This window comes from Gasterosteus aculeatus, chromosome 2 (genome assembly GCF_964276395.1).
Source record: "Gasterosteus aculeatus chromosome 2, fGasAcu3.hap1.1, whole genome shotgun sequence".
Lineage (NCBI taxonomy): Eukaryota > Metazoa > Chordata > Actinopteri > Perciformes > Gasterosteidae > Gasterosteus > Gasterosteus aculeatus.
Window position 1 is genome coordinate 3,201,447 of NC_135689.1, and position 11,118 is coordinate 3,212,564.

General features: G+C 47.3%; 1 protein-coding gene across 1 annotated transcript; it reads right to left on the bottom strand.

Moving 5' to 3' along the window:
• Positions 1 to 7,855: 7,855 nt before the first annotated feature.
• Positions 7,856 to 9,709, bottom strand: LOC120828733 (uncharacterized). Its single transcript, XM_078084759.1, has 6 exons — positions 9,386 to 9,709; positions 9,251 to 9,313; positions 9,049 to 9,141; positions 8,744 to 8,785; positions 8,514 to 8,642; positions 7,856 to 8,430 (listed from the first exon to the last, which is right to left on the bottom strand). The coding sequence occupies exons 1-6, from the start codon at positions 9,636 to 9,638 to the stop codon at positions 8,147 to 8,149; spliced, it is 864 nt and encodes a 287-aa protein (XP_077940885.1). The 5' UTR covers positions 9,639 to 9,709; the 3' UTR covers positions 7,856 to 8,146.
• Positions 9,710 to 11,118: the final 1,409 nt, after the last annotated feature.

The window sequence follows — 11,118 nt, forward strand, 5'->3', positions numbered from 1 at the left end:
GACAGCGTCGGTTCACCGAGTCTGTTCCGATCTGTCCCGGGGGGGAAATTCCTTTCTAGCACTGTCCCTCTCTGCGGCAGACTGCAGTTGTCAGTGTTGGGTCACGTGATGATGTATTTGTGTGTTTCAGATGGGGAAAAAAAAAAAATTCCTCCCACCGTGAACACATGCGAGGTTTTGAGAGGCCTCGAAAACCCCACGAAGACGGGACGCGCGGGACAAAAGGAACGGACGGCATCGAAAAGCCCAGAATCAACTGTTCACCTCTGTCCCTCACAAAGGATCACGTTCTAGAGCATAAATCACGCTTTGTGCAAGCGGGGTGATTTCAAGCAGGGCGGTTGGCTGTGACACCCCCCCCACCGTGTTAGAATCGGACCAACGGCTGAAAGGGAAACGACGGCAGCGAGGTTCTGCTGATAGTGAGTGCTTAGATGAACTGTACAATGCAGGAGAGACTCGGTCCCTCCTTTCACAAGCTGCGTCAAAGCCAGTCGGGCAGGTTTTCTGTAATTACATGAAAAATGGCTTTGGTCCCTCCGGGGTTTCGGCCACATCAGAGACAGAAGCCGTCTCTCTTTTCATGCATATGCATACGTACAGCGTACAGTAAATGCGAATGCCGCTTCCATCGCAGCAGGCACAGCAATTCGATTGACTGCCGTTCTTAAGATACGAAATGCAAGAGATTATAAACCATCGTCAAGTCAAATTTCAATTATCAGATCTGTCAGCATCACGAAGTAAACTGCGTATAAACTCTGCCACTGGCATCCCCGTGGTTTATTCTCAAAGCCTTTCATGATTTGTGTGAAATTGTGCGAGATTCCTCCCTAAATCCCGGCGATCAATCAAACCCTTTGGAAAAAAACAAGCCTTGGGCAACACATTCAGGAAAACCCCTGCAGTTTCAGGAGCCGTGGAGGAGAGGATGAACCCTCCTCCCCTGGTTGAATTCATGATTAAGCCCCATGTGTGTCGACAAAATCAATATTTTGCTCCGCACAACAAACAGGCTAATTGCGAGTCACAATATGGGCTAACGAGGCGGATCTGCAGCCCAAACAGATGCGGTTGTGAGGTTAGGATGGATCTGGGCGAGAGCAGAATCTGTCGGGAGCTCAGCGGCCTGCCAGACGCTTCTGTATCAACACCTCCTTCATCACCTGAAGAGAGAGTCGTCATGCCAACTGTGACAGTAATTCCCCTTGAGAGGGCCACACTGACAGAGGGGGTCGCCCCGGCACGGATGGGTGGGATCGACTGAGTGAGCGTGGTTACATTTGGTTAGGTTTCTTTCTGAGAATCCTCCCGGGTACGGGAGCCCTTGTCGGGCCAATGTTTGGACTCCCTGAATTTATGCATTCAAACGAAAAGAGGAGCAGCACATTCCTCCGCGGTCCCGTGCCAATAACTGCCCCTGGCGAAGTCTCATTGCATGCTCAATGCAAGGGCTGACGTGACGTAATCACAACCCTCCTGCATTGACGCCCCGGGAGCAAGAACGCGAGCAAAGAAAACAGCTCTTTACGTTTCACAATTGCTGGTAAGCAAGCAGGTGTTTTTTCTCGTTCAACGTTTGCAGATTTGTTCAAGTAATAGCTGTCGTCGTCAGGCACGGCATGAGGAGATTCTGATGTAATAGGAAAATGGAAGTCGCCCATAGAAATCTGTGATAACTGGATCAACAGACACACGGGGGATCTGTACAATTTGAACAATAGCTATTGCAACTGTCAATTTCATCCGTTGTCGGAGGCCGGAAGCCAATTAATCAAATCACATCGTTTCCCAGCTTCATATCCATTTGTACTATTTCTGTGCTGTGTTTTTTACACAGGATGCCAAACACACCCCCCCCCCCCCTCCCCTTCACGCTTTCCTTGAAGCATCAACGTGCCACAGCAGAGTCCACAGTTGTATGACTATCGCACCTCGAAGAGGGAAAAAAATGCCTTTAGAAATAACAACACATGAAGCCAGCTCATTACGCGAGGGACACAGTTTTTTTTCTTTCCTCCAAAGCAAGCCTCGACTCATTATTCATCATTACACCTCTGCCCATTGCTCACGCATTCCGTAAGCTGGTTGGAGAGCCAGGTGGTTTGTGTGGATTTGCCAGCTGACGGGATGTCAGTTATGAAGAAACGCCTCCCGTGCTTTGGACCGCGAGGAGATTAGCGCAGATTTATTGGTGCAGTCTTTCAAGGACACAAAGCGATCACGTGTGCACGCGAGGGACGCAGTCAACAAGACTTGTCTGTGTCGCTAAGCCGGATGCTAGCATGTTGATGTTCAAAATGTTTTACCAGCTTAGCTTAGCGTATTAGCGCGCTGACATTTTGCTGGGTTAACGCTCAACACAAAGCACCGCTCAGGTATTCTGCCCTAGTGTTGTACAAAGGACCATTCTGACCTGGTGGTCAGGCCAGATGAAAGGTCAAGGGGTCACAGTTCGTCTTGTAGGACTGTGTGTGTGTGTGTGTGTGTGCGTAAGTGTTGCGGCGCTGTGTCACGCCCCTCCGCGTCTGATCCCGGCTCCCAGCGCACCCTTCAGTGTCTGAACGACACGCGAGAAGGCTTGTAGTCACGTAACTTACCCTCTAAACCCATCCGTGGTCATTTTAGACCCTTCAGATAAAGATTGGAACAAAACCTCAGCGGGCGGGAGGCGAGCGAGGTCGTCAGGGGTCAAACGAACACACAACCTCGTGCTCTGTGTTCGTGCTCCAAAGTTATAATTATTACATATTTTCCATTCAACATTCCGTCAGAGTCTACTTTGATTTCCATTTGGATTGCGTTGTCTCCCGGAGGGTTCAACAGAGATTAAGGTTCAGACAGAAGGGCACGAGGTGAGTCCCAAGCAGGTGGTCACACGCAGGTAATCATACCAAGTAGAAAACCCGTGCTTAGAAAACTTAGCGAAAGAGCAACAGGGGTAGAACAAAAACAGTGGCTGGGAAACCGGGAAAACAATGGAGTCCATAAACGGTGCAAAATCAGGGGCAGGTGAGTAACTCAGGTGAGTAACTCGGGTGACGTGCGCATAAACAAAAAAGAGGAGGGGAAACACAAAGAAGGGAAGTCAAACAGAACATGCCACGTGAGAAGTGAACCTACAAAATAAAACAGGAAAACAATGGACACATAAGACAGAAAAAAACACAACTGATGTGCTCTGCGGAACGGGTGACGACAAATAACAAAGGCGGAAATGGGCCCCCGGACCAGAAGGTGACGTTGTGTTGTTTGAATTGAAGCGATGCGCAGGGACCCAGACAGGGTGTGGCCTGGGGAGCGCGCTCGCCCCGGGACCCCCGGGGCGTCTAATCGTAGCACGCAGGAGACAAACGCGGCCGTTCTGGTTCCTCTGGACCTCTGCGGTCCGCCTCCGTCACAGTTTACTGGCTGAAGTTTCCGTTGGGGTTCTGTGGGATGAATCACAAACAAATGCAATTGTTTCAGAGCGCCAAGATTTGAATTCTCATCAAGCAACTTTGGAATAATTTTGAGTCATCGGCTCCTGTGGGAACAAGTGTGAAGATAACCCATTCAGGAAGCCCATATTAGAGTCAATGAGGCAGGCGAAGAGCGAAAACACGGAAAACACAGCCCTGCAGGGAAAAATACTCACGTGAGAAGGAAGCTGGAGACCGGTTGAATGGACTGCCGTGCAAAAGCGGAAAAGGTCGCGTTATTAAACACGAACGGTACCGGAAGAAAATGCACGTGGGTGTTGTTCTTCGCGATGCACCTGGAACGCGATTTAGCCGCCAGGGACGAGCTTTTCTTAGGTGAGACCCAACATGACCTCTTGTGTAAGGGGTGATACGTCTCACTGAGAAAGATCTCCTGCCCGACCCGAACTGACCCCAAACTGGGTTGATTTTGAATTTGAATGGCGACTCCTCTCCAAAACAGCGACCTTTGCTCCGTCCAAAAAACGACACGTTGGGGTCACATCCCGCCGGTTGCCTGGCAACCTCACGGTAAACCTCACTAAAACACTTAATAAATGACTGCGTGGGGCCGAGGAATGTCATCCAACGAGAAAAGAAAGCTAAAGAGTGTTTATTACTGTTTATTTTGGTCCACTTAATTGACCCTTCTGTAAGCCCCGCCTCCTTCTGCTGCTCCTTTGAGCTGTCAGAGCTACGCTACCATGGCAACCACTGACTGCACACTGACTGGGGAAACACAATCTCACGTTTTGGGTAAAGCAGAACAGTGACTTCACTGTGAAGCGGGTTAAATAAATACTGCAATTCAAACAGATCTGAAGCAAAAACAGAATCAAAAAGATGAAAAGATTGAAGCAATAACCTTCAGCTCACACGCGTTGCCTGTGGGTGGTCTTAATAACAATAATAATAATAATACAGCTGTATATAATAGGAGTAAAACATTTTAAAACATCCTAAACGCTAAGCTGTAAATAAATAAAACCAAGCAAATAGCGACACACACAGTCATACGTTTGAGAGGTGGGTTGTGATTTGAATGAGGAGAGGTCAGTGCAGTCTCGGGTGAGTTTGGGGAGAGCGTTCCAGAGGGAGGGGGGGGGCTCCGTCACCCCGCTGCCTGGTCCTGTGGGGGATGGATAGGAGGTTGGCATCAGAGGAGCGGCAGGATGGAAGGTGATGGTGGAGCAGGTCGGTGACGTAGGAGGCGGCCTGATGATGGTGTGGGGGGGGGGGCTTTGTGAGTGACGAGAAGGATTGGGGAGGATTGGGGAGCCAAAATTGGAGAATCTGTAACTCCGCTCACCTGGAGAAGGTGGGCAATGGCCCGCATGCATCTGGGGGTGTAAATCACTGCAGCTTTTATTCTCCTTCCTCCATTGAGGGAGCCGAGGGTCTCTTTCAAGGCCCTTTAAGGTGGTATTATTTCTTAAACCAACTGCACAAACTCCCACTTTGTCATGTAGCTGTACTGTCCTAACGCACCTTATGAGTGCCTGTTTCATGCCTTCCTGGAAACGATTCAAAGCTCAATCGAGGGGAAACAACAATGATAGTTGTGTTTCTGCTTTTGCAGCCCATTTTGTCGTCTGGTCTGAGTGCAATCGGATGTTTTCAGGGTTCTCAGCAGATTTGCAGACCGCGGTGCAGAGCTTCACTGGCAGGGAATTGTTGGCTCAGAGCTGCCCTCTGTGTGCATACCTGTGCTTGTGCACGAGTCTCCGCATGCGTGTGTGTCTGTTGCGTGCGCTTCGGCGTACAATGTCCAAACAGGGCAGAAGATGTGAGCGTCTGGTGCGTCGGGACCTTGATGCAATTTTCTATATACGCAAGCATGGCATGCATGAGATGTAAAACACAGCTTTATTTATTGCCAAAGGAATGTTCTTAGCAGCATCTGAAATCAGCCCTCATCTTCCATCACTCAACACCACTTTCATACTCTCCCTCGAGCGTTGGAAACTTCAAGGAATCGGCATTAAAGGTACACTTCCAGAGTGAAAACCTGACTTCTGCCTCTTTATGGCCGATGATTTCGATCAAGGAAGGCCTCCGGTTCATCTCAGATCCTCTGAGTGCATTAAAGGAGACGAGACTTCTCTTTTAAATCAGGCAGAAAGGAATGCACATTTACTCTCAGCTCGCCTTGGGGCCTTAACCTGCACCCAACATGTTTTTGGTGCGCAGAGAAGAAGACTAATGGCACCTAGTGGGGGCTCCTACATGCATACAACTGCATCATAAAAGTCTCCGGTAAGAATGTATTTATATTTTATGGTTTAATATACAAATGATTTACGGATTGCAAACAGCGATGATAATAATAAAAAGTCTTCTTTGTATCACATCTGTAAATGTGTGTGAAATTAAAGGACAACATGACGTTTTTTGCTTTGCAATTGCTGTCATGTTATTGTTATAAATTACCCCGTAATTAGTGATTATCTGTGGAGATTTGATGCTAAGCTCCCAAAATGCAGATTCCTTTTTTCCTGCGCTGACTTTATAATCCTTTAACGGATCTGTCCTTTCATTTTGAAGTCAAAAGGCACCGTCATTCCCTTGTTGTGTGTTGGTGTGCGGCGGAACACGTGAATGCAGGTGGAGGCATGAGAGCGCCCGTCCACTTTTTATCGAGCTGTTTTTACTGCGCGACACTTCTGTCGGTTTCACCGGCGCGAAAGAATCCTGACCCACCAAGAAGAAACCCAGGAACAACACCAGAGATACTTCACTCGGGCCCTTTGTGGTGAACTCAGCTCTAACCAAAACATTCACAGCTCAACTGATCCTCTTGTGGAGGCTGTGAGTGAGATAGAGGAGGCACGCAACCTTCCTGCAACTGTCACTTCTCTAATGAGCCTTCACACGCGGAGAAGAAAAGCAGAATAATGAGAGAGTATCTTAATGAAACAATGTCGAGGGTTTTTCAAATTGGGATTTCCCTCTCTCATTAAGGACTCATAACTAAGAGCCCGTTCCCAACGGATTCATCAACCACTAACCTGTGCCAAGCCAAAGGTGGATTTCGCAATTTTGCACACACGTCAATTAAACTCAAATCTATTCATGGGAATATTGAAAATAACAGGGAGACAGACGCCGTGCTTTCAGATCAATGATGCCACCTCTAAATGAGCAAAAGCCCCGACGACAAAGGTTGAAAAGCTTCCTCGGCTTAAGGCCTTAACCTTAATAGTGGCACTGCGGGGACACAACATAGAATTAAATGTAATTATAAAAAAATGTTTCCAACCCACGAGGTGCCTGTGAGAGCTGTGTTTGTTTCACACAGCCCGTCCCCCCCCCCACCGGGAGAGAGGATATGGCAGTGCTTTTCATACTGGCAGCTGTTTGATGAGACCAACAGCGCTCCTTAGCTGAACCGTGTAGCCGCCGGTCTGATCCACAGCGCTCATCAGATTGAAAGGAGACGCCTCGATGCTCTGCAGGCTGCTTCCACTGAACTGTCCTCACAAACGCTGCTCGCTGGCCTTCATTTCTCCTCTCGGGAAGAAGACAACGCCAACGAATGGGAGCCCCCGTGTGTTACAGTAGCTGGGACATTATCGCTGTTGCAGCTGCCACAAAGGGGGGGGGGGGAATTTGTAATTTCGAAGGGCATCTGATAGCGCTTAGATTGGTTGTGATAGTCTTCTCTGCAGTGCATTGTGGGAAATAACAGGGAAAGTAGAGGGGCAGAATTCCCCAGACGGATGCAGGTGAAGCGAGCACGGCTCTGTGTTGTGGGTGATCAGAGTGATCAGAATCATAGATGACTGATAACGGAGGTGTGGTGGTGTGTAAGTCTGTGTGTGTGTGTGTGTGTGTGTGTGTGTGTGTGCGATCTGAGTGACTGCACAACAAAGAGTCTGAATGGATTTAGTCAAAGCTCCAACTCTGATGCAGCTGCATTCCTGGGGGTTTATGATGTGAAACACCAAAGGGAAGGAAACAATGATCACATTCATGGGTTGTCATTTTCTGCACTTTTATCTGAGGAATTTGTTGAGCGTTTTTTTTTTTTCTCCCCCTTTTTTTTTCATAACGTAATGCGTCCACCTCATCCAAAGCGGCCCTTTGTTTGAAGGCTTTGTTTTAAAAGGTTCGACCTTATTCTCACTAAGGAGGTGTGGTACCTCTGCAGTAGCACCCATACTTGCATAAAATGTAAGGATGCACTGTAGTAATGAACATAGAACAAAAGTATTAAATGTGCATCACACAATCATGTGATAATTTGAATTGAATAATAACTTTTTCACATTTTTACTCAACTTGGGTTTTGTGAACAAACTGCTTTTGTCACCGATGACGGAGCAGCATGTAATTTACTGAAACAACATATTCATCTTTTTTTAGGAGATATTGGAGAAAGATTAGATGTCACATTTTGGGGGGGAATGAAAGCTTTTATTTCTTATTTTCAGAAACTTTGTTTTATGTCACATTTTGATGTTCTGAATAAATGTATTGCCGTTGGTGATCAGCCTCACATGTCACGAGTTCGATATTTGCTTAGAAAAGGTACATCGCAGCAGAATGCAAATGTCACTTAAGCTCACCAAAGACCAAACATGTAAAAATAACCCATTAAAATGAAAACAGAGGGAAGAAAACCGACATAAATGATGACTCATTGCCAGGTTTCAAGACTCATTCCAGCAGCATTCTATAATATCTTACAAAGGGAAGAGCAGGAAGCCACTGAATGTGGTTCTGTGGTATTGGTCATCCCAAATCTCTCCACCAAATTGTACCGAAACAACATCCCCCACCTCCAACTGCAACACCACGCCGTTGGCTACGTTGTCCTCAGGATCTTCAGCTGTGGTACCACTGTCACCGCTTGCGACTATGAAATCTTCGTTCTTTACAAGTCTCATCAATGTAGCGCTTTCAGTGTGTGCTACATGGCCAGTAAAGCTGAAGTAATACAGCGCTCTTACTGCTGCAGTGAAGTAGCCTAAAACCAGCAGAAAAGAACAGTCACAACTGGTAGAAGTGAAGAAGATGGCCGACTGGCCAAAAGAGGAACTATCAGACTACCTGTGATTGGGTTGTAGTGGTTTCCAATGTTAGTGAAGACATTTCTGTAGACGAGTGGCACGAAAACATCAGTGCCTGTGTTCCCTTCACCCGATTCCAGAAGGGAGGCAGAAAAGGCCACTTTCCCCACTGTGGCAAAGTTAAAGAGCACACAATCATTTCAGAAGGAGTTGTTGTACACATGTTCTCAAACAAGCACAGAAAAACGACACAAAGAGGCAAACATTTACCTTCATTCAAATTCTGAAGTTCCTGCAGTGCAGCATCTTGTCCTGGATTGATGACAACCATTCATACCCAGATGCACACAAACCATCTCACAAACCGTCAAAGCTGCAACCTGAGAAGCTTTAATATGGCAGCAAAGACATGTTTCCTATGTAAAGACCAATGGTCTTGTCGCGAAAACGAGGACCGGTCCTTTGGGTCCGTCTGAACTTTTGCCACGGATTGTACTGTTGGCTGATCTCATCTAATCTTAAGGGCCGGATCCGACAGACGGCGTTCGCGGCTTCTTCTTTTATTGAACCTTTAACTTCCTGATGTTGCTCCAGCTCTTCCAGGTGGGTTTCATCGGCTGTCAGTCTTTGCTGTAGAGTGCTGAGCTTCTCCTGGGCAACTGCGAGCTCTGCGGTTTGATCCGAAGTGACAGAAAAATGTGACAAAAAAGTGGAAAACATGCAACAACAAAAAACGACGTACCTCTGTCATGTTTGTCTTGTTTGCAATGTGATTACCGTCATTCACTGTCTGCAGTTCCTCTGCCAAGCTCTCAGCAGCCGTCATCCTGGCCTCCATGGCTGCAACAAGACTGCTGGTGTCATTTCAGCTCCATTACGTTGTTATGAGGTGAGTCATTCATTACAGAGTACCTGCGTTCGCCATCTCCAAGGCCTCCACTACGCTCTCAGCAGCTGTTACTCTCTCCGTCAGGTACCTCAGCTCCACTTTCTGCTCCACCACCGTGTCTCTCAGTTCCCTCAATTCATCCCAGATGTCTTGCAGAGGCAGCGGCCCTTGTTCTCCCACATCGGGTTCTGCGCCGGGACTCGTCTGTGTCTGAGCTGCGCAAAGGTGGCCGAGTATCCACACCAGCGAGAACGCCGAGGAAGTCTTCATCTTCATGCTGTCTGAGGGCAGCCGTGCACTGGATCGGAGAGTTATGGATGCATGCAGGGTCAGATGTGTCAGGTGGGGGCCCGGGTGGGTCCATCAGAGCTGTGGGAAAGCACAGCTGTACCTTTGAGTAACGTGGCAGGTGGTGCAGATAAAAGGACACAAACAGAGGGAGCCGTCGCAGGGACTTAGAACACTTAGACAGTGGTTTTCTGCAGTCGCGACAATTTTTCCATGTAGCTCAATTGCATTCTGTTATTAATCCAACAGCTTTTTCAGACTGGACTGCGTTCTTCCAACAATGGTGGAACCCAAAGCATATAAAAACCCATTTCGGGCCAATCTGTAAATCGAATCAGACTACACTTTCAGTGCATTTTCCTAAGTAACCAGTTTTGCTGATTGTGTTCGGGCAAAGTGTGAGTCAGAAAGTTCCCGCCGCCCTCCCAGTACCATGGAAGTGAAAAATATACTGAAACTATAAAGAAACTCCTGCATGTCACTGCTTACCAGTCATATGATGAAGCTCCATCCACGTCTGTGCAAAATGTCATCGCTTTATGTCGCTATGCTGTTACACATTTGTGTGGACCTTTCACAATATTAGCATTAGCATTCAAGAGTTTCTTTGGGAGGTCACAATGACCTTTAACCTCCAGATTGAAATGACCGCCTGTGTCGAATAGAGGAAGTCAGCATTGCACCGCTTCCCTTTACACAAATGGGATTTTTCTATTGGCCTTTGGATTACTGGAGAAAATACGCTCTACTGGTAACTTTAATGCTTACTGATGTAGTTTTGGGACTCTATTTGAGGACATTCCCTTGAGGCCTCCACAAGAAGCTAAAATGTGTATTTGCATGTGTATTTGCATCCAAGCACAAGACAGATCACCGTCGTGTTTGATTGAACCGTGCGAGAGGAGAACCGACCTGCCAAACACACCTTTGCAGTGGCACTGTTCCAACATGATGAGATTTTCCACTGGGGCTCTTCTCTTTTTTTTTGCGGTTGCCGTCAGCCAGAAAAATTGCAATACGTCAGGTACGAAGTTGTTTTCCAGAATCAACTGGATCTGGAAATATGTTAAACACCTTGAGTGCAGGCTGGCATCCTTGGAGTTATTGTGAAGAGCTGCAAACAAGACCATTACCTGGGCGTGTTGCTTGTGAGTCATAAGCGTGTGCATCAGTGACAAGTTAGACAATTAGACGGAAATAACAACAAATCAACCTGTCGCGACAGAAAAAGAAAAAATAGATCTAGAAGCTTATAAAGTGCGGTGAGAGACATGATTTACGACGATTGCTTATTAATAAGAATATTGAGCTGCCGTCGGTCAAAAATCAACTGCTCGCCGCCTCACGCGCCCTGATTCACACCCGTGAAACACAATGAGAGCATCAAACTAAGCACGACGGATTGTTGAATTGTTGAAGAATGCGTGCGACACAATTTTCTCACAATGCCGCTCTCACTTTTTATCCT

Bases quoted from the DNA above. Each gene is read 5' to 3' on its own strand.
- LOC120828733 (XM_078084759.1), bottom strand. From the start codon at position 9,638: ATGAAGATGAAGACTTCCTCGGCGTTCTCGCTGGTGTGGATACTCGGC. The intron at 8,786-9,048 runs TTAAAGGTTCAA...TCATCAATCCAG, and splicing joins GCTGGAGCAACATCAGGAAG to GACAAGATGCTGCACTGCAG. The intron at 8,643-8,743 runs GTAAATGTTTGC...ACTTTGCCACAG, and splicing joins ACTTCAGAATTTGAATGAAG to TGGGGAAAGTGGCCTTTTCT.